This window comes from Anopheles funestus, chromosome 2RL (assembly GCF_943734845.2).
Source record: "Anopheles funestus chromosome 2RL, idAnoFuneDA-416_04, whole genome shotgun sequence".
Classification (NCBI taxonomy): domain Eukaryota; kingdom Metazoa; phylum Arthropoda; class Insecta; order Diptera; family Culicidae; genus Anopheles; species Anopheles funestus.
In genome coordinates, this window is record NC_064598.1 from 83215928 (window position 1) to 83243481 (window position 27554).

At 43.4% G+C, this 27554-nt stretch overlaps 1 protein-coding gene across 1 annotated transcript; it reads left to right on the forward strand.

Moving 5' to 3' along the window:
* Positions 1–4: 4 nt before the first annotated feature.
* Positions 5–27371, forward strand: LOC125774980 (uncharacterized). Its single transcript, XM_049445359.1, has 13 exons — positions 5–440; positions 8026–8149; positions 9424–9752; positions 9831–10350; positions 10418–10525; positions 10594–10747; positions 14531–14883; positions 20745–20924; positions 24384–24932; positions 25644–25821; positions 25889–26036; positions 26101–26250; positions 26342–27371. The coding sequence occupies exons 2-13, from the start codon at positions 8071–8073 to the stop codon at positions 26633–26635; spliced, it is 3042 nt and encodes a 1013-aa protein (XP_049301316.1). The 5' UTR covers positions 5–440; positions 8026–8070; the 3' UTR covers positions 26636–27371.
* The last annotated feature ends 183 nt before the right edge of the window (positions 27372–27554 follow it).

Consider the following 27554-nt stretch of genomic DNA (forward strand, 5'->3'; position numbering starts at 1 on the left):
ACACCGCGGCCCGCTCGGTTCGGTTCTCGATCGATCGCAGTACTCTGGCGTTTGGCTCCCGGGTGCGCCCCGGTTTCCCTCAAAACTCCCCCTAACCGGTTTGCCCGGGTGTGTTTGTGTGTGTCTACGTCGTGTATGTTTTCGTTCGCTTCTGTGTCGCCGGGTTTTGTGCTTTCGACTTCTGGTGGCTCGAACTTCCTCGGGAGCTGCATCAGTCCTAGAAACAAAAAAGAAATTAAAAAAAAAACCGATACAAAACAAGTCGCTCCCGTTCCGTGCACAAGATCTCGAGTGCTCCGTGCCACTAACCGTCTGTGAACGTGGTGATCATTGGTGATCGCGATTTCCGTGCGGTTCCGTGTGAGGTGTGGTCCAGTTCCAGATCGAACCCGTGTTCCGATGAACCTCCCGCCTGGAGTGCAGACGGTTCCTTGACGAAGGTGCGAAACCCCATCGATACCGAACGATGAAGAAGTTCATCCATTATTTCAGCAACACATCCGGGGTGGCGGATCTTCCGTCGCCGGTAGGCGGCCAAAGTTTCGGTCGGTGGCTTTCTCCCGCGGGCAGGGATAGCAAAAGAGATGCAAACGCGACGGCGCTGGGAATCAGGCGGCCGTGAAAAATGGAGCCATACCGGTGAACCAGTTACTTATTCTAATTATAAAGTGGATTAAACCCCGCAAAACGGCGGATGAGCGAGTGAGCGCATCGAATTACGGATCGCTGTTGTTTTGTGCTCGGTGTTCGATTATTCTGCTGTTTGCCTCCATCACGACCGGCCTGGTTGGTGTTGTTAGGTTACGGTCTAATGCCGCTAGTAAACGATACCATCGCTTCCCATCGGTAAATGGCAGAACGAAACGCAACGCATGGGTTCAGCAACATCAGCTGTTGATCGTATGAAGATCCTTCTTCGTGGTAAAGAGAGAAACATTCAAATCGTTGGCGGAAACATACCTCTAGAGGCGTTTGCCCGAACGGGTTAAACGGAAATAAAACGCAAGAACTAAATCCGACCGGTTCCGGCATTATGGTTCTCATAAATCATAGTGCTCCAGTAGTTGGGTATTCCAGGGAGTTTTGTGTGTGTTTGCTATTGCTGTGTTTGCCAGCACATGCGTGTGGGCACGGGTTTGTGTTGAAACTGTGCCTCTTCCTTCCGTTCGTATCCTCCTAACGGGGCATAGGAACGGGGCATAGATCGTGCGGAGCAGAGTAGGAAGTAAAGACCTACTGCTTCCAGTAACCAGGCCAGCCGTCGCATGACAGAGCTTTCGGGATTTTCGTACGCATCGACGTGTGCACGTTGCGCGAACACTTTGGAGTTCTTTACGATGTAGCAAAACAAGAAAAAAAACGTACCAACAAACACACCACACGAACACACGAAAACAAGCTTTAACCAGTATAGCAGCACAACACCCTCCCGGGCACCTAATTTCGTACCGGAGCAGCTCGGAGTAGCTCGGAGCAGACAGGGCGAAATGAAGCAAAAAAGGCGAACAGTACGGTTCATGTAAATGTGACCGAGTTTCGGTTTTTGCTCAGTTCATTGGTGCAGATGCAACTTCAACGAAGCTTCCCATGGAGCACCCTACCGTACACAGCGACCCTGACGTAATGTAACAGTGGATCTGCCTTAAGCCACCGATAGGTCGGCAATAAGTTGGGCTCCAGTGTTACAAAAAAATACGCATACGTTTGAAGAAAACAAAAAACTTGATGCACACTTTTATCCTACAAAAAAATAGTCCTGGTTACACTGTGTGGAAATTGGGGTTGAATGGTCGCCGGTCCACCAGTTCAGCGCTTGGCCCTTGTGGGAACGTGTTGCATGCCAGCTGTGGTGCATGTTGCCACTCGTCAAGATTAATTCTCCTGTCATCTGCCACTTGTTTCGGACCGAGCGAAGTCACCAAAGCGCTCTGTTCGCGAAAAAAAACACACACAATGTACTGAAGGCGGAAAATATTGGACATACAGCTGAGAAAGAGTTGCAATCTCTATCCCAAACCCTGCTGAAACAAAGGTCCCATTTTCCGCACGGTACATTTGCATGCTTTTTCCCCTCTCGGACACGGAGATCTCATCGTTTCTGCTTTTGTCAACGTGTATTGCGCATTGTACTAGTGCGCGGTGGTGTGTTCCCTTCGGTCGAGTTGAAGTTTTGCCTCAATTTATCGCTTTCGTGCATAATTTGGCTCAGTGAAAGACACCCAAACAGAAGGTAATAAAAACAAATCTCCATCCCCACAATGGACGGTACCGTGGAGTGAAGCAGTACAAGTACACGGTTTTTTGGGTGGTGTAGCTTTTGTTTCGAAAGCATACGGCCTTTTTGACATGGCAAAATGACCACACCAAACGGGTGTGCGCGAACAAAAGGGAAATCCGCACCAGCAGCAAGTGCATTGACCACCGTTGCCGTTTGTCGGATGCATTATTTGGCAAAGCGCGTTATCATCATTTGAGATGCTTCCCCCCCTTATTTCACACCACGCGGCGAAAGTGTTTTATTCGTTTGCCTTTTTTTACTATTTTCTTTACCATTCCATGGACGTTGTTTCCATCCGATCGATTTGAATATGGAGCATAATGCATGCTTCAACCGTTCGAACGGTTCCACCAACACTGTGGACAATGGGCGATGCGAAACGCGCAATCGCGTTAGGCCCAGACCTATTGCATTGTGCCGGGTTTGTTGCGGTTGCGTCTTTCACTTTTTTTTTTGTTTGCTGCTTCTCGTGCACGTACTTTCCCCGTGGTCGGGTGTTTCTTGGGGTGTTTGAATTTACGATTTAGAGTGCGATTTATTTTCGATCCATAAGTGATAGGTCGGTAGCATTCGGTGGCTGTAACGATAAGAGCCGGCTGTCGGTGCATTTGTTTTTCTTCGTTTTTTTGTTGCTATAGTTGTTAGGATGTCGGTTTGTGATGGATTTTACAATACCTGAAACAATAGAGAGGAAAGATTTATTTCTACTAGCGGTGTTGTAGGAAGTAAAAATGGAAGCTCTTTGGTTTGTGTGCTTTACACGCGGAAAGATTTGTATCGTGTCCGATAAGGATGCTTTTGTTTGTGTTACTACTTGTTCAAGTTTAATTTCAAGGGAAGGGTTGATCATATCTAAATTGAAGAAAAAATATCGAGAGAAATGAAGTTTGGTAGTAGAATAGATTTATTGAAGAGAGGTCTATCTAGAGAGACTCTATCTAGAGAGGTGGTCCGGATGGGATTTGATGAAGGTTTCTGTCGTGTGGAACCGGCGCCGATTATTATTAGACTACCGGGCTGTCCCTAGAACAAGCTGTAGTATTGAACTAAAATCAGCGGCGTATTTGGTTGAGATCGTTTGGGGGTAGTAGGAACCAGAAAGGTTTCACATAACCTAATCAAGTTTATTTGAATAACATACGGGAATGGCTGTGTCGTTCAGTAAAAAAAAGTCTTCCAAATGCTTCAAAATAAGAATTTTTAATGTTATAGCAAGACATTTCGAACAAACATGCTCTTAAAAATAATTTTAAAGTCTTCAAATTTTGGAAACTCCCAATAAATTAACATTTAAGAACAAAGCCCAGAATGTTTGTGCTGAAGAGGTCCTGGTTCTTCATGTAACCATCTGCATCTATTGGTTCAAAATTTTTGCAAAAAAAACAATATCAGACAAACACTTTAACACATCGAAATGATTCTCACATTTCTTATTGATATCATATATTGCTTCTCTCGCCATTTCCATGCCTATCCAAAAACTAATGCGTTCGAGTGATTATTCAAACCTGTGGTTCACCAAAAAAATATGAAAGTCAAGTTGTAAACTTGACCATTCTGTTCACACAATTCCACGATAATTGCTGCTTTTGCACTAATGTTGCTTTTACGACCAGGTCAATCATATTCAATCAACGAACATCATTTGCCAAAAAAACGAAATTCTCCCCGTAACGGTCAAGCACCGGTTTGCGAATAAAATGTACCGCTTTATCGCTTTAAATCAAATCAGAACCCGGGTTCTAATTTTCTACCAGCGTTTTCTGATTTTATGACCACCCCAAAAAACTCTAATTCTGTCGTTCGTTCGGGTCGTTCAGTACCGCTAATGAGCCGACACGCATTCTATTCTAGAGCGGCTAAATGGGTGAGATCAACGGGGTAAAACACCACCATTAAACATGACATGATAATGGGAAACGATGGCGGCACCTTTTGGGGGTTTTGTGGGCCTGGTACCGGTCGATTGACATGTGAAGCGCCTGTACCGTAGCAGTTTATCATAATTTATTCAACCTGAAGCACTTTTCGGTCACCAGAATGAGGATAGAGTGCCGTTCTTTTTTTTCTAATGAACGCGTATCACCGGTGCTGGAGAAATGTTCGGGAGTAAGCCTTTACGTCAGTCGTGGTGTATACAAAACCGTGCGACAGCAAAACAATTTTTGTTGCTTCGTGTGGATGGGAGAAAATTCGTTTGACATTCGTGGCACGCTTCGGCGTGGGAGGGCTGCGTCACGTTGCCACGTTCCCTTTGTATCGCCACTACACTTAAACTCACGCGCGCTGCTGTACCGGCCGTTTTGCAGTAACACCACTAGAGTGGTCTGTAGCGTCCATCCCCTGGTGTGCACGTTCGTCCTGCGATCAATCGTAGAAAGCATTCCGCCCGAGCGGATTAGGTCAATCGTGGCTGTAATTTCTCCATTTTAATTTCCCGTAATTTAATTCATCGCTGCACTGCACACTGGCGGATGCGGCGGTGGCCGGTGCCAGCACGACGAACCAGCCCGATAATCTGTTTGTTTAATAAGGCAAACCTGTGAGCCAGCACCATTTGAGCACCATGAGCACGATGATGCCGGTGATGATGATGATGATGATGGTGGTGATGATGTTTGGCTGTGCTGGCCGGTTCCAAGGAAGGCTGCTGTCAGTGTAGCCGAACGCCCGCAGGCGTAGGAGAAAGGTTCATCGATGACGCAGTGTTGCGTTTTCTGCTGCGGTCTGTCGATGGCTGCGGTTTGGCGCGTTGGCGAATAATCGGCATCGCTTAGCAAACCCACTAAAGGCTGGAAGAAGCATAACGGTGGGACGGCACATTAATGCGTCAATGCCCTCACGAGATCTTCCCCCGCCTCGGGGGAGGAAGGCAACAGAGATACGCAAAAAAGGGTGGAGATGCAACTAGATGCAGAGAGCATTTCGGTGAAATTCGCTCGATGAAAGATTACCGCGTATTTCGTACCCGTAGCAAGGCTACTACACCATCAGCATCCTGATAGAGTGTGCGCTGAAGAGCGTAAACGGTGTCGTCTCGGTGGGAATGGGAGAACTCTAGAGGAAAAATACACCTCAACTGGTCGAAATAGTCTCCAGTTTTTCTTGTCATGCTTACAGCATAAACTTCACCAAAAAGTGGGTTATCCTTGCTTTTCTCCCTTTTCCTTTTTGGGCAGTAGCGGTAGCGCATCTGCCAGTAATTCATTAAACACTCATTACCGGTTTCTGTGTTTCGGTTTTGATAGGGTGGCGCCAAACGGTACGATTTGCCCACAGTCGGATGGAGTCACTCGAGGTCCTTATCGCCGTGTAGCGCGTTGCTACTCTGTTGCGTGTCTGGTGGTAGCAAACCACTCCAACAAAAAAAACACACATTTCTGCTCGGGGATATTTTAAGATAATTATTTTTCTCCACAAACTTCATCGTGTCCCGCTGGGTTGCTGTGACCAGGACCAGGAGTGGTGAACCTTTCCGAACGGTCTCCGGTAGCCGTTGATTAATTAGACCACTTTTCGGTGGCTACTATCTCAGTTACTTTGTTTTTCTTTTTTGTTAAAGCGGGACCAGACTTTGCTGAATGTGTAGAACAATGCTTTGAAGTAGCTTTAAGGGGGAAGATATACGGTGTAGGTTTCTATGTGCTACTGTAAAGCGATGCTAAATGTTTGATAATCAGACAAACGAGGGTTTGTTGGGTATGGGAACTTACGGGCAAAGTCATGAAGATTATATCCATTGCTATTATTCTAATGAACTACTCAACTGATGGCTGCCTAAACGTCGCCATGAAATACTAATTGGAATGAAGATTGTTGCTTTAAGCTAGGCATGAAAAATCATTACATTATTTTGATACGAAAACACATTCCTTTTGCCTAACGCACTTTGAATACTAAATGAAAATTACAATAATTATTTTATTTCAAAAACAATTAAATTCTGTAATACATTTTAAATTGAACCAAATGAAGGTCAAATGATATTAAAAATGAGTTTCAACGTATGTTGATTAAAAAAGTTGTATTTCAATGCAAATTAATTGCTTACGTTAGTCTATTAAGATATTAACGGAATAATTAATAAATATTAAATTTTCTGGTGATTGGCGAAAGTGTTTGGTTAAAATTTTCATCTTCATGCTCTTCTCCACACATCAAAACAAAAGCCAATCCAATTTTCCATTTGCTGCTTAGCGAAAATCCAGTTGCAATAAATGGACGCACTCGGCACATTGCGGGTACAACGATCCATTCGGTTTATGGAAATGAGCGTGGAAGTGATCGATGTTGCGCAAAGATGTGCAAAGATAACATTGCTCGGTTGGCGTCAGTTCCACTTTCGACACCTCACGGTTAATAAATTTGTTGATTGCGATGAAAAAGATAGACATCGAACAAGCGAAAAGAAAGGTCGACTTCGTACGTTGTAGCGACACATACTTTGAAAAAAAAATGCTTAAATGAAGTGAAAAAAAAAACACTCTTGCCCAAAAATCATTCATAGGAAAACCTCCTTCAACCATTCGTTTTCATTCTGGTTCGTGCTCATTTAAATCTACCGTTTAAGATGGGAGATTCATTTTCAGCCACATTAAACAAACCCGACTGGTTTCTTTTTGTTGTGGGCTGGATATCCACACTTACCACATTCTAGCAATTACCCTACGTGAGTTAGCCATTCTCACGGCCATCCCACTAGCTTTTCTAGTGCTGTTTTCCATTTTTTTTTCTGGTTAAAATGACGTCCACATAAAAACACAAAACCATCCCACCGTGCACGAAAACGACGTGAATAGCGAAGACACAAACTAATTACGCACATCGATGAGTGAGGCTGTCGTTAAGCAAAAAAAAGAAGCAAAATCCACCCCACCAAACGGGACCCGATTCGCCCCGTGGCGTTCTTGCCGTAAATGGTGGCACAAGGAAAAGTGGGTGGCTTTGCCCACGCTGAAGGACAAGCATTAAAAGCATAATGTGAAAGATAATGGACGGGAGAGTGAGTGAAAATGAAGAAAGAAGAAAAAAAAGTATCATGTCTACCTGTTCGAAGCGCACCGGCCTCAAAGGGTGGCCCGCGGGTGGATGGCTTTGGTGGATCGTGATGAAATGACAAACGAAGAACGCAGTGTGGCATGCAACGAGGAAAATTATTTTCGATCGCTCGCCACGCCGCCGTCGACCTTCGTCAAGGCCAGACGAAACTAGAGCCACAAAATGAACGACGCGCTAAAACAACGTCACCACCGACGAAGGACTTCAGCACATCAGCTGGCCGGTTGATCGATGATGAGATTTAAAGTCGTCGTTTTTTCGGTGGCTTTTCGGATCGGAATGCGTCTAGCTTTTTGGGGTAACGGTTTCTGAGTGATGAACTGATTTATGGTCGAAGTGATCGTACGCGCTTTGTCCGGCTTTTAAGACGCTTATCGTAGGGACCTTCGTAAAATATGTTAATGTCTACCTCCACACTGTTGTTGCATAACTCGATGTTTTACTGCAACTGGACCAGTTACGCTTTCGGGTTGTATCATAACATCTGCTACCCCGAAATGTTATTCCAAGAAGGTTCAACTTTATTCTGACATCTTGCTGGTTGATTCTTTAAATATTTTTCCAGTGAGACATAACTTTGGTTCCCACGGCATTGCAAACTGATTCCAAAACTTCATGATTTAACTATTCTTTTTTTCATTTGATTCCATCCCGCCTTTTTGCTTTCCTATTCCAACGTCTAATTTCAGAAGAATGAAAATACGACGCAATCGGCGGCCGGCAAACAGAAGAAGATGCTCTCATGGCATTTCCCAACCTGCTCTATAGGATTGCTGATTTGGTTCGGATGTTTTTCCACGCTCGTTCATGCAAGTAAGTTTCATACCTTCTTACCCCTTTTGGCACAAACGTACAAAACCGACTGTTATTGCACCACGCGAGTATTAAGGGATGGGGACGTTTCACACACCGCTGTTTGGTTGGCTTGTGTTCTCGTGACTCTATTCAGTACATTGCCCAACGAGATGTTATTTCTGAATGGTGAACGTTTTGTACATAGACACGAGAAAAAAAAGCTCACACGAAAGATCTTACCAACCTGAGATACAAATTAGGCCATCGATCAAGTGTACTTTTGTTCTATACAACTTCAAACCTGACACATACCCATCACACACTTCAACTACGCTGGACATTGTGCCAGAGATTTCACGCCAAGTAGTTGGGTTTTTTTTCACACCAACTTCGATCAAATCCGTGCATCAAGTTCGAGGTCACTAACGCTGCACTATCATCAACGATCGTGGCGAATCGCTATCTTTGGCGATACGGCTCAAATCCATCGAACGGTCATCGATCGTAAGTAATTGCTCGGTCCAGGTAAAAGAGGAACCGATCCAACCGTTTCGGATGTAGGTTAATGAGGCTAAAGGAAGCTCGATCGCTACGAAATATTGCCAATTCACGCGCCTACTCGGTGGAGATTGTGCCCAATCTGCAACACCAAGATCAAACAGTGTTTGCACCGGCAACGTAGTGTTGGATACTTTTGCTATTCATTTGCTTCCCCCTTTGTCCCTATCCCAACCATTAAGATACGCTAGCGAGGAGGAGCTCTGACATAGTGGTCAATTATTCACCACCTTCCTGTCGGCCGCACGTTGTTAGATGCTTCGTTGTGACAGGTGAAATATGAACAGTAATCACCGTTGCTTCTTTGCTAGGGCGCAAAAATTTAAGTTTTGCAATCATGTGGAAGAAGCTGGACGGAGTTTGATGTTTAATTTCGCAACCAATTGGAATTCGTCATGCCAGTTGTTGCAACGCTGAAAATTATGCTAGACATAAGCATGGCTTTGTAATTACAGTGATGAGTGATGATTTTTTTTAATAACTTCACTTACCCTTTCATTGCAATCACTACTTCATCTGGGTGCGATTATTGGGATTTGGTAGCATATTTGCAATAATTTCTTATTTTTCTTTAAACCAACAGATTTTGATATCTGATTTCAGTACAAAATATATTAAATTAATACATTATTTATAATATTACATTTTTTTAAATTTTCGAGTCTTGCTGAGAAGTATAATTTCTATTTCATATAACACGACTAATATTTCTTTATCTTTCTTTTCTACTTTAGATATCATACATAATGTTCTGGGAGTGCCCGATACCTGTGTTTACCAAAACCAGGTACGATCGTGCCGTCTTTCATTCACCTGCTGGCTGGAGGGTGGTCGACACGTGTCCGGGTGTGGTGAAAACCGATGGCTCATGTCCTGCTGTGTGTACGAGAATGAACAATCGAACGCCATCATTGCACCGAAGGTGGCGTATGCCGGCCCAATGGTTCCCGTTCCAATCATACAACCCATTGTGCCGGTTAGCCGACCAAATATGATTGTTCCAGCGCAAAGCTACGGCATGAAGAAAAGCTTCTTTCATCGACGCTCGGATCAACTGATGCAGGTAGGAACAAACTTCTTCGTGTAAGTAGATTTTTATTATTGACTAATTTATTTATTTTCCCCTTTATTTTGATTTTAGAACGAATGTGGCATTCCGCAAACATCTCAGAACACATTGCAGAAGCGCATCATCGGTGGACGAACGGCCAACTTTGCAGAGTACCCATGGCAAGCGCACATTCGAATAGCGGAATATCAGTGCGGTGGAGTACTCGTATCCCGGCGGTTCGTAGCGACGGCTGCACACTGTATACAGCAGGCCCGGTTAAAGGACATTCTCATCTATCTCGGTGAGCTGGATACGCAAAACTCGGGCAAAATTGTTGAACCACTGCCAGCGGAAAAGCATCGGGTTGAGTTGAAAATCGTTCATCCGAAGTTTATCTTCCGTATGACGCAACCCGATCGGTACGATCTGGCGCTACTCAAGCTTACCCGGCCGGCCGGCTACAAGTCCCACATATTGCCCATCTGCTTGCCGATGCGTCCGCTCGAGTTGGTTGGCCGGAAGGGTATCATTGCCGGATGGGGTAAAACCAATGCCAACATGGGCCAAACAGGAACAAACATCTTACGGACGGCGGCCGTTCCTATCATTAGTGAGACATACTCGAGTGACTGAGAAATACAATTAGACATTTAACTTTGGTTTCTTCACCTTCACAGGTACAAAAGAATGTTTGCGATGGCATAGTAGCAAAAAGATCAACGTGGAGCTATTCAATGAGATGTTCTGTGCCGGCCATTCCGATGGTCATCAGGACGCTTGTTTGGGTAGGCATATAACGCACACTCGCTTTCCCTTCCATTAACCGTGACGATGCGTTACGTTCCATTTGCAGGCGATTCGGGTGGACCGCTGATCATCAACGATCGTGGACGGTACACGCTGATCGGTATTACCAGTGCCGGATTTGGCTGTGGTGTCGACCATCAGCCCGGCATCTACCACAATGTGCAGAAAACAATCAAATGGATACAGAGCGTTATCTATGCGTAACACAGATAGTCCCTACCATCGGTGCTGTACGTGTGTAAACTAGCGGTGCAGTAAAACAGTATTGATTATTTATTGAGATAGCATTTTAATCAACCGTCGAAAGCTAGTGTCGCACACTATTGTGATTCTTTTTTTTACATAAACAAAAAACAAAACTTTGAAAACGACGAAAATCTTCTCACAAGCGTCGCATGTAAGCGTTTCCTACAGTGGCCGTCACTGTGAAGGCCGAGTTGTGGTACATTTTCTAGAAGAAGATTTTATCTGTTTACATATTTGACTGAATGCTTTCTGTCTGTATTTTCGTAAGACGCTGTACTAGGCGGTCGTATGAAGGAATGAATTTTATGAAATAAAATATTTATCATATGTTATTGAGATTTGTTTTTTCTGTTTTTGCTACATATCACGTGTTTACATATACAAGTATTCTATGAGGTTCTTGTTCACCTTAGTAATAATTCTGTTATATTATATTCTGTAAATAAAAAAATAATTGGTTTGAAAACGAACATTTTCACATAAATGATTGACATATTTTGTATTACAATTTTCAGTCTATTTGATGTCTTAAAAATGAATTAAAAATCGTTCCAAAAACAAAACCGTTCAAATTTGAAAACTGTTGTGCGGATTGCATACCTTTCCCAAAAGATAGAGGTTTTGATGCCGGCGTGTTATGCAAACCGCATTACACTTGCTGCTTTGCGAGACGTAAGATGGAATTCCAACAAGTTTAGTCGTTGCTAATAATTTAAATACGTTAAATGATGTTAATTACAGTCTCATATATTTAAATCTTGTTATATTTGAAGTGTACGTGAAGTGTACTGCCCAATGGTATATGCAATACAAGGACGGACTATCCGGACTAAAATAGTAATATTGAGCCATTGAAGAAGAAGAGCAGTTTAAAAGTGTTTAAAGTAAAATATAGAACAACACTAGCAAATGTGTTTTGTGATTATAAAATATATCTCCTGCCTAGTATTCCATTCTTTTGCCATTTGAAACGACAGCTTCTGTCGTTAACACCAAGCAACTGTTTGATATTTTCAAAAAAAAAAAAATTGGTTCACTTTTGCAATGCATGCTAACTATCTTCACTTTAAAACGCATCAAAATAAATTCCACCAGAACAACATTGCACACAACAACAATGGAGGAAATAAGTGTGTTCCACTAGTAACCCTTCTCATTCATCACCATCCCATACCACGCTCTATTGATTCCGCCAGTTTTGCGATACAGCAGTTTCCTCTTTCTTTACTCGCCTTTTCACCATCCAAACGGTCAAAGTGAAATTATCCATCCCCGCTATCCAACCTTCCGCAAAAGTCAACGCGGTGGGCTTGGTTAATTATTTCCCACACTAGACCAACATCTGATACCGTGATCGCGTCACGGTCAACCGGTGCTGTACGGATGGTATCAGGAAGCGGGCCTGTCGGGGCAAAATGTTTAACAACATTTTTGCGAAAGTTCCGATATATTTATCCGTGCGGATTGCTTTAACCCGACGGGCATACGCAGAAGGAAGTGTTTATGGCTTTTTGCTCTGTGCACTGTTTTGCTATAAGGGATGATTCAACTACTACGTAACGGATTTTTTTGACTCCTCCATTCTCCATCCGCCTGCATGACATTTCCTCCCAACGTCGCTCTATCTATCCTGTCACAAAAAAATAAAAATAAGGAACGTTTGAGCGTGATAACGAACTTTTTTTGACAGACCCAACAACATGTTCCTTGGGTGTCTTGTTGCGCCCTCACGCATTCTTTAAAAAATGAGATTTTTTTACCATACGGGGTTGATGTTCTCTTGGTGTCGAAGAATTGTTTCTTGAGGTTTTAACCGGACGATCATGGGGAAATTTACGAAAGGAAAGAGCCCAACAATATTTAACTTTACATTCTATTTACTCACAATATTGGTCATTTGTTCCATGGCTGGTATTTTTCACGCATGAATTCAGAATCTAGAATTTTAGAAGAAAATCCGTCTCTCCATCCTTCTAGTGTTACGTAATAGTTAAATGATCCCTAAAACGATCAGCTCTGCAGGGCTGTGAATGATGATCGCACGTGGATAGGTGGCAGCGGTGGATTTAAAGCCAGAAATATATTAATCATAGTAGATGTGTTAAATTTTCGATCTAATTTTAAGCTCAACCATTTCTTCTGCGAAAAGCGTTATGCCATAAAATCGTCATCCCCAAAAACCCGTTCCCAAGTGCTAGAGACAACACAGCCGTCAGTATCGCCCGAGCGCAAGAATCAGACCATGAGGAATGATAGTGGAGATGGTATAAAAAGTGATTTAATTTCTCGCCCCTTACTTCCTCTTTTTTTGCGATGAAAAACAAATCCAATCCAAGTACTTTACCCTTCCGAAAAAAAAGCTTTTCCGCTAGCATTGCTAGCCATTTACTACTGGATGATCGTTAAGGTTTCCTCGTTTGCTTCCCAAACGGAGTGTTTGTGGTGCGATCGTGAACTGTGCCGCACCGTCAACGGGGGCTGGTGGCATACGTGAGTATTTTTTCCCTCTGCTTCTACGTTTTCTTTTTCCCGCACCATTATAACTGCCTGCCAAACCACAAAACAGCCACGCTTATCGACGGGGGGCCTCAATGGCCCGAGCGGTTCGCTGCCGGTGGAGAGAGAGATCGCGAGCCTTTAAGCACTGCCCGAAACCGTCCACAGTATCCCGGTGGACAGCGCCACGATCGCACGTGGCTGTCATAGGTTTTCCCCGCGTGTTTCGACCGGATCCGCTACCAACCGGACCGAAATATCTTCGACCGTGTGCAAAACGGGTGCGCAACCTTGAAGCAGGGTTTCCAAACGTGATCGCGTCAGTCCCCGCGATCAGGTGAATCATACAACACAATCCGCCCGAAGAAGAAAGGTTGCATAACACCCAACGAAAGGCACTCCCCCAAAAACGTAGGCGTAGAAAAGCGAGGCAGCGACTTTATTTGCGACTGTGATATTTCTGCAGAGCACCACAGGTCATTCATTCGTGCTTCAGTGTGCCTAGGGTGAAGTGTCTGCGTACCCCAGCGCTGTACCAGTGTCTCGTGAAAGTGAAGCCCAACGAAACAAGAGCTTTCGTTTTTGTGTTTTACTCCGTCCGGAAGTGGCCGGAAAGTGGTCTCGACCTGATCCAGCAAACGGATCAAAAGATCATACCCCTTACCGCGGGGGAATTAGTGCCAGATTCTAGCCCGATTTGCTTGGGTCTGCTAATTACGTGAAAAAGTCCCGTGAATGTGTGTTGAAGCAAGGAAATTTTTGTAGAAATACTAATAAAAAATACGAGGAAAGTCTTCAAGTTTTCGCCCTGAACGTACGGTGTGGAGTTTTATTTGTGAAAGTGAAACGCATCATTTGAATCCAGTTTCTCACCAGTTCGGTTCGTCCTCGTGGATGCATTCCTCGTGGCCTCAATTCACAAACGTACCCTCCCTTATTGTTGTTGTGTTGTTGACAGCTTAACTCGGTACGCATGCCAGCTGACGACAGCTGTCAGCGCGCAAGGTTTTCCAGTTCCAAGTTCACTTGCCTAATCGCCTAAATTCGGGTCTCCTCCCTACTCGCCCCTTTTTATCTACAACCGTTTGTCACGTTATCGTAATTGCGTGTCACAGCTCGGAAACAAAAACAAACGTCTCCCACCCAACACACGCCATTTCCCACCGAGGCTCCACCGAGTCCATCCGATAGTGAGAGTGATTACGCGATCGTACGCGGGATCGTGTCCATCGGTGTTGCTAAGTGTGCGTGTGTTTCGAAACCGGTTACATTCGAAGAGCTGTTAAAAAGGTGTTGTTGCAGCTAACGTGCGACCGGAAAGCTTGCCGAGTGCGGGTGTCCCAGGGACTCGCTATGCGTTTCAGATTTCCGCTGCGGCGAGTACATCTCGGTTGGATCCTGTTGCTGTCCGGCGTGTTTGCTGCCACTGTCACCGCATCGGAACTCGCAACGGTCGCACGCAATGGACGGCCGGTACGGGGCTTCACCAGTGCTAATGCACGCTTCAACGAGGTACTGGACCGGGAAAATTTGCGTTCCCTCATCAGCCGGCAGCTACCGAAGCAGGGCCGATTCTTCGAAGAGTTCGACGGAAGTAAGTAATTAGATGGTTTGGCATACCGGAACCGTGGCGTTTGTTTCGGTCTGGTTGATTACATTCGCGATTAGTGTGAATGGCAGTGGTTTCGTTTGATAACAAACTAAGTAACAGGCTAATCTGGTTGGAAAAGTAAAAAAACGAGTTAGCGATAAAATATTACACGAGCTTGCATGATATTAATGGTAATCGCGGAATTTAAAAACACAATTTTATTCACAGAGGGTGAGATAACTATACGATCGCTTGCTTTTTACGATTAACGTAAAAAATAGATAAAATAGATAAATATAATGTGTTACGAAATTGTGAAAATTAAACAAAAATATATTGAACATTTTGATGTTTTCGACTCCTCGTTTCGAATAACAACTTCATCATAATTTATTATTTCTCCAAAAATTTACATGATGCCCAAAATATTTGTCAAAACTTACGCAACTTCATTGACGCCTCCACTCGATATTTCATTTACATTGACAAAACTGGCAACTACCCTTACAACTGAAAATATGGATGGGCGAATCATCTTTCTTAATATGGCTATAGCCACACCATTTTTATTGTCATTGTGTGTTGCTTTTCTTTGCTCCACTGACACACCAACACTCATCTGAACCTTCCGTTAAAGTATTAACTTCCGCTGAAACTCCGATCGGTGGCACTTGAAATTTTGGTACCGAAAACAAAACTCACACAACCATACAAACACTCATAAAACTCATCCCCTGCTGCTGCCGGGTGACCAAAAACCCAACAACTCCAAAGCGCCCCAAAAAGTGCCCGTAAGGCGGAGAATGTGGACGGTAAGGTGACCAAATAAACCGCATCGCCCGAAAGAGAAAGTAAACGAGGCGGCCTCAATGTTTCGCTCACTTTCGCTTTCTTTCAAGACCATTTGCCGAGCCGTCGGAAGTGGCGATCGGGCGATAAATTTGACCGAAAAACCGAGCAAATAGACAGTCAGACTTTTATCGCGTGTTTGAGGGGGAATGAGAGGTTGTGTCCGAAGTTATGTAAGTGAGTAGCTTTAAGCGGGGGTGGAAATTTCGCGTTCGGGGGAGTAGAGGAAATGCTTTGAGTAATTATGTTGCGAGGATTGACAGTGGACAGAATTATTTAACCCACCCCGTGTTCGACCGAGCGAAATGGACAACTAAATTACAAGCGGATTAACAATGAAATCTGATGTGGACAAGCAATCGGATTTCGCTTGTGGCTGTTGCATTGGATGGCTTCCACTTGCAGCTGGTTCTGGTCACAGTGACAGCAGCTGGTGACAGCTGAAAAAGCTGTGTTTCTTTGCAATGGAACGAACCGCGAAACTACGTGTTACGCTAAGTTACCGAGACGTGTGTCTCGGTTGGTGGGATTATTTTTGCGCAAAACCTCCCTTCCACTATTACCAATCGTTCGAGGTCCTCGCGCATAAGACGTCGCACAATTTCAGACACTTTCTCCTGAACTGGCAAACTGGTGTGTTTGTGTGTCGTTTACAGCTCTTTTTTAGCTGGCTGGAAGCTTTAACCACAACGGGACAAATCACATCAAATGCTGCGATCCGATACAGCAAATACTTTCGACACCTTTTCTAGATGCCCTCGGGATAGCCACTAGGGAAGAAATGTGCATGCGTAATGTGCAATCACAGAGCACTGGAAGTGCTCGACAATCATTGGGATAAGCATTTGGATGAGGTGATATAATACAAAGAGGTGACGGGCAAAGACACGAGCGCCATGTCTCCCGTGTTGAAGCAGATGTGCACTAATTCGGATTTAGCCTTGATGCAAGAGCCTCAAGCAAGGCAGTAACTGAGACGAAAGGAAATCGTGGGTGGAACGAGGATGGTAAATTGCTATCATTTCTTCTTTGTTTGCTGGCGGAATCTGACACGATCGGACGAACCAGAATTCAGACCATTTCTGTGGTAGAGTAATTAAAGGGAAAATATAAGGGTGCCGTAAAACATGCAAATAACTGTATCAGATTTTGTCGTTTAAAACTAAAGTTGTTTTGTTGAAAGTCTACTAGCTGTGAAAGGCCATACTATAATAAAACATGACATTTAGATAAATAAAACTTAAAGAGAGCTTGTGGTTCTTCCGTGAATTTAAAGCAAGAGCAATTTTTACAAGATTTGATTTTTTTTAGGTTATATTTGTTTTTTTCTCTAAAAATTTTCTCTTTTCCTTTCTATAACTAGCAAGTTATTCTGAGTAATAAATAATTTTTTTTCTTTATGCTATATATTTTGCTATTTATGCTATCGTTATTCATCATGTACTCCACCGCTTTTTAATTTTTAAGTTATATCAATATTTTGTCCACTTTCTGTCTTCTTTCCTTCCTGCATAATACTGGGTCAAACGCATAACACGAATGTTTACTACTGTTTCTATCCTCGTGACATTGTACCTCTTTATGTGCCCATCTCTTCTACTGCACCAATTATGCTTCATGAGAAAATTATCCAACCTAACGCGCACCGCGATGATTCGTGCGCTCAAACAGTTTTCAAATCGTGTAAAAATACCGTTACGGAAGGAACACATTCATCCGAATCGACACAGAGCGTGTCAAGATCACCTGTACGCGTTCTATGCATTTCCCCCTCTCTCCTTCCCTCCCCCTTTCTCTCTGTCCTCTCTCTTAAGCACACATAATTGTTGCCCACCATTTCTTATCAACACGTCCCGATCAGCTTTACCACGGTACGCACACGAACGTTTGCATCCCAAAAAACAAAAGATTACAACGCCCGACACACTGATGACAAGCGACGAACCCCCGTTAATTCGCACATTCCGCCTTCGAGATCGGGCCCTATGATGCTACCGTGCACATTGCATGCGGTCGTGATTAAAACAAACAAAACCCACTCATGGTACGGCCGTGTCTGCCGTAACTCACGCCGATGCGATGAACGCTACCTTTAAGAAAGGCCACCCAGCGGAGAAAGGTGCTCAGTTCATCGTCGATCCGACTACGATATGGCTCTTTGTTCCCTCCGCAAACGCCGTTCGGTGATCGTTTTCGACGCAAGGTTCGTACCACATGGATGGCATCTTGCCGCATCGAGCGCCCTCAGTTCATCGGCAACTCTCGAGCAAGACGCGTGTTTTTTTATTCGTTGTTTCTGGCTGGTTTTAGTATTTTTTTACGCCGTGCTTTCCTACCTGCTCCTTCGAACCGTTCGTGACGGGAATTCCTTTCTCCCGCATTGTGTCAAAGCGTGCACGGATCCGCGTGAAAGTTGTTGCAGTGACTCGATTCAAACCATCAAACACTAGTGGCAAAGTCGAGAGTGTTTGTGTGTGTGCTTGCAAATAAAAAAAAGCATCGTACCGACCAATTCAACGATCTGATTGAATTTAATTCCATTACGAGTCCAACCACACCAATCCCAGCAATCCTGCTTGGAGCAGTTGAATACACGATCGCACGAGTTCGTAGGGTCATTAGCGTGTCAAAATGAAGAACATCAACTCACTGAACCTGAACTGAACTCGACGTCTTCATCTTGCTTCCCCTAGCCAGCCTTTCTCCTCCTCTACTACTTCCGACAAAGCTACACAAAGCATCGGCACGGCAACGCCGACCCGAACGCAGACCGCTGACCGTGGTCCCACGGTCATGCTGTGGCAGCGTGCCCGTAGAAAGGTTTGCTTCGCAACAGAAAGTGAAATTGCCTGCGTCGCTGTGGCTTCATACATCATCCCCCATACGTGGGAACCACGCCGCTGCCTGACGACGGTGGAGAAGAAAATTCTCATCCCAGCCCGACGGATGGTGCAGTAGTGCGAGTCAGTGCCGGTATATAGATCGTTCGACCGCAAACGAGAGCGTGTCTGCACTGTGCGGGTGTTGGAAGATCGCATACGAGCCCTACGGAACGCGTGTGTGTGTCTGTGTGTTTACACCAGTGCCAGTGTATGAAAATATCCATTCAGTTTGTGAGAGTTCATTGTACCGATACGAGCAAGGTGTGCTCCTTTCTGGCAAGGAGCTCTTATGCTTCTTAATGATACAGCTCATGTCATTGCTGTTGCATGCATCAGGGCAGTTTAAACAACTCGCCTGGCAGCATACTCTGCCAGCGGAAGTGATTTAGTGTGCAACCGGGTGCAATCATCACCGTGTGCAAATCGTTTCCATTTACTTCCACCAAACCGGCACAGATCACATTGCGATCTGTACAGCTTCGTGATATTTTTTTGTCTGCAAAAAGAAAAAAAACAACAAATTGGAGCATTGCATAACTTCTGCCAACTTCCTACAGAAAGATGTCGATCGCAACACCGGAACTGGTGGGAAATTTTGACCATCACGCCATTTAAGCACGCTAACCGAGAAACGCCATCATCATTGTGTACGTTTCTGCTCCGTGAACCGAACTGTCCCTCTTCCGGATTACAATTGAAAGGCTTCAAAACGAAAAAGAAAATAAATCCCCGCAGCCTAACAGCAGCAACGGATGAGCGGTGGAAAAGTGTTACCTTGCGAAGAAAGTGATTTTGGTTTTGTTTTAAGTTGTTGTGCTTTTTTTTTTGGTTGGTCTGTGTCTTCCCACTACTTTGTTGCCATTTCATAATGCTTCCGGTGACGATAATACGCGTGTTACGTTGACTTGCGTCCCAAAAATTACGGGCCGATGGATGCGAATGCTTTTAGAGTTCTCGCATAAAACGGTTGTCAAAACGACTTCCAAACCTACCGGGATACCCTCCGTGGTGGGTTGTTGTATGCGAGGGAGTTGCATAAATTAGTTCCACCAGCACGCCGGGAGCAACCCATTCGGACCCATTAGCGTTTGATTTGTGCGTGTGTTGCGTTTCGAAGTGAATGTGCGTACAGAAGTGTTGCAGGCGATTCACATACGAAAAGGTGACACGTTGATTTTGTAATCACACCCCACGGAGGTGGCAATAATAAAGCGAAAGTACTCGAAAATGTACTCGTACGATAGTACATTAAAGAAAGTGCCAATGTCTGCGGTACAGCTACGGAATGGTTGGCGATTGCGACAACCGTGCTCTGCACGTGCCTGCTCTGTGTTGATAGCTTTAATCGTGCTAGTGAGTACGGTTTGTGCTCAAGCTGGACCATCGCCTCAGCAGGAACAGGATATCTTAATATTGGATGCGCTAGGGAAGCGTCAGACATTCAACAATGAAGATTATGGTCAAAATTCAATCATTGAGCTGTTGGGTAGAAGTAGGTTAAACTGTTATTTATTTCATCAGCATTCCTCACTACAATAAGTTTTTGTTTCGTTATTTTACAAAACAATGATTAAAAATATATTTAAAAAAACCATTGAAATAAGTCAGAGTCTGAACTTTTTTTATTATTTAAAACATGGCCAAATTGAAAAACAATTTTTTAAAGAAAATTCTTTAGCACGTTGGTTGGATTCAACCAAAAGCAATTTAAAAATATTAGCTCACAAGTTCTTAATTAAATATTTGAAAAGATTATATGATGAAAATATGGTATGATGAAAATGCCAAGTCAATGAATATTGATGTGTTCGAGTCTTGAAGTTTTAACGGTTTGAGCAATAACTTTATCGTTTATAAGTGTATTTATTTAAAGAACTAGATTTTTTCAAAAGTTTAAGCTTAAAAAATGCAATAAAATACATTTGATTTTTTCATGAGATGCCGTTGATCATTCGCTATTTTTGTAGCACTGTCTGCTGTGATAGTCACAGAAATCACTAACGTGACAGACTGTATTAAAAATCTTCAACACTAACAACATTACTAGAATGTGCTACCATTGTCTTTCTGCAAGATTTATGTGAAAATAACAAGAAACTTAATTAATTGTATTTCATCTAATGTTCTTTTCAGTGATACCACAAACATGCCGGCATAAGGGTCGCAAATTCGAATGCGGACTATCGTTGTCCTGCGTGCTCGGTGGTGGCAAACCGCTTGATCTCTGCTCGGGCGGTATGATCTGGTCCTGCTGCATCGATCGCGACTTTGCACCGGAAAGTGATCCCGAGCATGGTGCCGTCCACAACGCCAGTAAGTAATACCCATCGTGCTGAAGTATCCTCCAACGTCCAAACACACTGTTCATCGCGTGTGTTCCATCGAGTTAAAAAAAAACACTCTTAACACTTGACAAACAGCGTTTGACACCTGACAGCGAGCCTGCTAGCAACGACTTAATCTCGCCCTGGGCTCCAAATTAACGCACGCATCTTTGCCTTCCAGCGGTATAACAATGCAACAGGAGAAAAGCGCTTTGAAATAAAGGGAAAATAAAGGCTGCTAAAATTGCCCCATCATGGATCAATCTGGCTTACGCCGACGAACTCTTTTGCGTTTGCCGTTGATTTTGGTGCGGCTAACGAACGGGAAAAACGATGCCAATTTCATGTCACTAAGCGTCAGCGTTGCAACGTTACGTCTGGTATATATTTATTTGCCAGCTTTCGAAATGATTCGCAAAAAAACACCCTCCAATGTTGACTTTCGCGCACACGTGGCAGCGTACAAAGGCTTTGCTTCCGTTACACCAAACCCAAACGCACATCCATAAATCAACATTTCCTGTAACGTGTGGCTGATTGCTATAGATTAATCCTTACAAAACAATATTTGTATGCGTATAGTACGGGTATTTTTTTCTCTCCTGTGAAATGAAACATTTCACGATCATTGCGCATATCGTTCGCTTTTGTTTTGCAAAGCGCGGCAAACCATCAACCATCATAATCTATCGCCTTTCACTTTCCTGCGATGCAAAGCGTGTCCCCAGTGTCGGCCAGCACTACTCGGCATGTTGCACATATGTTAGTCGGTTCTTTCGGTGCCGTTTGAAAATGCTTCGCTGCAAATTAGTGTTGCCAGCGTTTGTCAAGCGATAAACAATACATCTCAAGATGGCGACCAACATGTTCGGGGTGTGTGGGTGTGTCTGCCTGCGGATTGGGGTGATAACAATTATCAGCGTCACTCTGCTTTGAGACGCACTCTTTCCTGCCACGTTGGTGCGTTGATGATTTATAGGCACTAGCTGGTGTGCGCATTGTTACGGCAAAAGTGTAGTTTAATTTTTTCTACGCTTACCTTAAATTTCACTGCCAACCAAATGTTCCGGTTGTGGAATGGGACGGGAGATACTTTTTTTTTAGTCCACCCAATGATACGGTGTAAGTTGGCCGGATAGTAAAGGGAAAGCCCATTACTCGGTTATTCAGCAGCAGAGAAATTGCTGCAATGCTTTGTTCATTCTAAAGATTGCTCTCGCGAAGATAAAATGCCATGCGAGCATGCAAAAGCTAATTTAAATTTACATAAAATAAGAAAACTAGTAAGCAATCAGTCAAAACATCCATTCATTTGTTATTAGGCTATTTTAATGCGGGAAGATAAATAGTCAGTATATTCGAAAACATAAAGCTTTTGCTGTGTTTTCTTGATGATACAGGTTTCAAAAAATTCTGATCAAAATCAAGACGATTCAACAATGTATAAACCAGCAAGAGCGAAAAAGGATGAAAAAATCCCTTTAAGAAAACTCCCTTTTTGTGAAATATTTTTTGACAAATATTTCACATATCGCTTGACTAAAATAAATAAATTTTGAAGTAATATTATGCATAAACTTATATGCCAAATAATAAAATAATAGTTAAGTTAATATTAGATGATTTAAAAAACGGTTATAACATCTCGATAATGTAATCGATGCGTGTAATATTGAACCGGATTTTCAATTATCGATACTACAGGAAAGTTTGTCGCCTTTCCCAATTCATTAGCTGATTTACGTTTATGTAATTCTATTTAAAAACATTTTCCTGTCACGTTGCACTTAATTCAGGGCAACTAAATGATGTGATAAAGTGTTATCAAGCGCTCTTCCTTTGTCGATAAACAATTTATCGAACCACTTTCAGCGCACCAAAGGAACGTCATTTCCGGGAATGCTTTTGAATTGTGTTGCATACAAGTGACACATACATTAAACCTCATGCAAGCACGCGCCCGAAGAGTAAAACGAGCCTCTGTTGAGAAATCACAGCCATAGTTCATGCCCTACTTCACTTAACGCCGTTGATCTAAATGGGTCAGTTACGCACCGCCGGACTCGGTGTCGATAAAAGATTTATGCCCGCATAGGAACGACCTTGACGGAAGCAAGATGGATGAATCGGTAATTAAATTCCGCAACGCGAGTGTCTCGCTCTGCAATGGTAATCGAAAATGGCTGTTGTGTCATTCAACCATCCGTCGAACCGGGCGCAAAAGCAATGTGAGCAATGTGGTTGCATTGTGGAAAGTGGTGTCGCGAATGTATGAGCCCCTTTCGGTGGAGAGCAAGAAAAAAACCAAACCATCCCGCACCAAACGAATGAAAATGCGTTATGCTTCCCACTCTCCAATTCCACTGCCAGTGGAATGATGAAAGGTGCAGGTGAAAAATGAAAACATTTACGCGACACGGCACAAACTCAAACGGCTCATAACTCATCGAAAGGAAAACTCGAGGTGTGACGTTTTATCATCCGTAGCAGACACCCGTTGGGATGGAAGAGAGAGAAAAAAAAACACACAAAACAGCGTCAGTCTTGTGACTTTTTTTTCGCGTTGCCGAGTGTCGTCTGCACAATTATGACGCTTGTACAAAGGTGTTAAAAAGCACACACAAAAAAATGGAATAGCGAACCTTCGTGCGAACAATGTTAGTGCAAAGTTTGGGTGTTTCGTTTTGTTTGTGTGAACGCGTGCTTATATACGTTATGCAGGCACTGTCGGAGCGTCATCGTTAATCAGATAATCAACGAAAGGCACACAAAAACGCCACCTTTGAGCTTACGTCACGTTATGATTTTGGGTCTTTCTTTGAGGCTTACAGAGATGATTTAATTATTTTATTTCCCCTTTATTTTGGAACCTATTGACAACTCCACTCACGACCTTATCATGCGCTGTTTGTGATTCGTGGTCTTAGCCTACTATAGAAGTCCACTGATACGCCGACGATCGAACAATCCATCCATTTCATCATCTCCATGCTTTGGGTTGTCCGGTGTCACTTTCATGACATTACCAGCCCACGTCGAATTTATGCCACGAAATTAAGATGATCGCAAAACTCCTAGAGCCCGTCATTGCTGCATCTAGGCATATATCTCTCGAGGTTTTCATGAGCTTCATACGAAGCTTATATCTCAGAGGTTTCGTCTAATACTGGAGTATAGTAGTTTAGTATAATCCCAGCTTCCAGCGCCACAAACATAATTTTGAGTTCAACAAACCAGCGTATTCCTACAATGATACTGTTGCAGGTGCAGAGAACTGAACACAGATAAATGAAATCTTTACAACACCCCAAACCCCTTACTCGTAACTTAACAATTGAAATATCCAATGAAGTGAATATTGCGCTCCGCATGAAATGACTTCTGATATGTCCTTGTTGCAGATAATTATGCACCTTAAATACTACATCATCAAACTTTTTATGCATAGGTGACATTATAAACCTGTTCGGTTTCTATCCACCCGCTTCATCGTCGTCATCGTCTTCCTCCTCCTCATCATCGTCGTCATCCTCATCAGTGCCGAACTCACCGACGTCACATCAGAACCGACCGCAAACAACACAAACGACATCACTGTATTCTAGCGGTGGTTTCAACGCTCCACCCCACTACCATGGCCACCATCAAGTGAATCCACATCAGCATCTTCCACCATCCCACCAGCACCATGCAACCGGTGCACCACCACCGGAATGGGGCTTCGACGGAAATCAACTCGGAAGCGGTTCGTCACCGTTTTCCCCGGGGAAGCCACCATCAATACATGGTGGACATACGGGTCGGCCACCATCACCGTCACACTTTGGACCGATCGATGAGAACGATCACGATCGTCCGTTTAGCTTCGTTAACCGACCGACGGCCGGTTTGTTCGGTGGTGGTCCCAGCGGTTCCGGCTCCGGTGGACCGATTCGACCACCGTCCGCTGTGTTCGGCTATCCTGCGCAGGAGGACGATGGATATGGCTTCGAGAACGGTACCAGCATGTTCGCCAGTATCCCTTTACGTAGTGTTGTCCCGTGCAGATTCCTTCTCCCTGGTTGTGGAGATCCCCAAAAGCGTTTTTGGGGAAGTGGTCCCCCTTGGCCGTCAAATGCATAGTAGTACCGCTTCGAGTTGTTTCCTTCTTTCTGCTTTTTCTTTTTATGTTGTTGAGGTGTATGAGATGAGCTGCTGTTGGAAATAGTTCTTAAAAACATAGCTTGAAATGATGCTAATGAAATGTTTTTGGAATGAAGATATAAATGACTTCATTCATTAAAGTTTTGAGACAAAAGCCTCAGAAATTTCTCCAAGACCTTCGCGGTAATATTAGTAACAATTCAAGCAATGTTTTTTTTGTTTTCTCTTCTTCATTTGAAACATTTTGAAAGTTCTATACAATGGCACCAACTGGCGTTCTTGCACCATATTTTAGTGCACCGCTCAACTACAGCACAGTATATTACACCTTTCACGCGCTTGAAGTAGATGCTTCTGATTTACCAACGGTTTGACTGCACCAGACAAAGCACCCCAAATCAATCACAATCGAGTTCACCTGTAGGGTTTTATTTAACATTGCCAAATGTAGATGCACTAAGGAACGCTAATTTCTCTTTGGGTGAGCTCAGTGAGCATCCTTCGAGTGAACTTCCTTCTACCATGAAGTGGGTCTAATAAATTTCCATCGCTTTTCTCCTAACAGGTTGTGGTGAGCTGTACACTCGTACCAATCGTATCGTCGGTGGCCATTCGAGCGGTTTCGGTACGCATCCTTGGCAGGCGGCCCTCATCAAATCTGGCTTTCTCACAAAGAAGCTTAGTTGCGGTGGCGCATTGGTATCTAATCGTTGGGTCGTCACTGCCGCTCATTGTGTTGCAACGTGAGTTTTTGATTTAATTTTTCTGCTAGTTGCCGACATAACTGTATCATTATTCTATTACTTTCAGGACTCCAAACAACAATCTTAAGGTGCGCCTCGGAGAGTGGGATGTTAGAGATCAGGAAGAACGGCTAACACATGAGGAGTACTCGATCGAACGGAAAGAAGTACATCCCAACTATTCACCGAGTGACTTCCGGAATGATATAGCTTTGGTAAAGTTGAATCCTATTTTTATTCACACGGTAAATTTAACCGACATCTTTCATATACGTACAGGTGAAGCTTGATCGTAAGGTCGTATTCCGACAACATATACTACCGGTCTGCTTACCACCCAAGAGCGTGAAGCTGGTGGGAAAAATGGCAACCGTTGCAGGCTGGGGTCGAACACGGCACGGCCAGAGCACGGTTCCATCGGTACTACAGGTAAGTCAGATCTTCGATAAAGCATTTCATTCTGCTGCTTAAAATTGCTGACAAAACTGCCTCTCTTTTCCAATCAAACATTTGTTTGCAGGAGGTCGACGTGGAAGTGATACCAAACGAACGATGTCAACGATGGTTCCGGGCGGCTGGGCGACGTGAAACTATCCATGACGTTTTCCTGTGCGCCGGCTACAAGGAAGGAGGTCGAGACAGCTGTCAGGGAGACTCCGGTGGACCGCTTACACTTTCGATCGAGGGCCGCAAAACGCTTATTGGGCTCGTCTCGTGGGGTATTGGGTGCGGTAGAGAACATTTGCCCGGTGTGTACACGAACATCCAAAAGTTCGTACCCTGGATCGAGAAGGTAATGGGCAAGGAGTATTAGGAGTATTGATTCTAGTACTCCACTATTCAGACATGACAACTCTCGACCGATACGGGAACGCTCAGAACGGCGTAGCAGTGCATTAGATACCGGTTAGAAATTAAGTTGATATTAACTGTAAGCTGTGTAGGATGGTAAGCAGAACGCAATGCGAATAGTAATTTATTGATAAATTATTTCAAACCCGTTTGTACATGATGCTTTTTTTCTAACAAAAATGATATCTTTAGTCAAATAAAACAAAAAACAGATCGAGACTTTAAGTAATGTGTTTTCTTCTGTTAGGCAAATTGTGGAAAGAAATTATTGCATTGGGAAAAGGCTACTGACTGATGTGTGTATGATGTAAAGTACGAATGATGAAACCATGAAGATGTTCCTTATTTTCCGTATATTTATTGCAAATATATCAAAACACACATATTCTTACGAATATGTATTATACACTTGAAATCAATTGGCAAGTGTGCCTGAATATTGTACATACAGCGAAACATTATTTTTTCAAAAAAGCACTTTCAAATATAGCGTTAAAAAATACCGAAAAACAGACAAATCTGAAGTTGGCGTCTCCCGCTAACCGTCATCAACCGTAAACCGTTTATAACGTCATTGTTAAAGAAAAATCAACGCACCAGTAATACACTCATTAGGAATACACAAACGTATATCAACAAATTCTCATTAAAAAACATTAATTTATAAATTTTACTAAATTTCCCAAAAAAAAACCTAATGCTATAGCCTTCGGAAATTTTCAAACTTATTTTTTTTTTAAATTTTTTTTATTTTTTTTCATTTTTTTAAATTATTTTTTATTTAAAGCATTATTTAAGCGAAAAGAAACTTTTTTCAACCAATTGGCATTAAAATAAAACAATTTAAATTTTTTTGCAAAATTTCCCAAAAAAATCGTAAG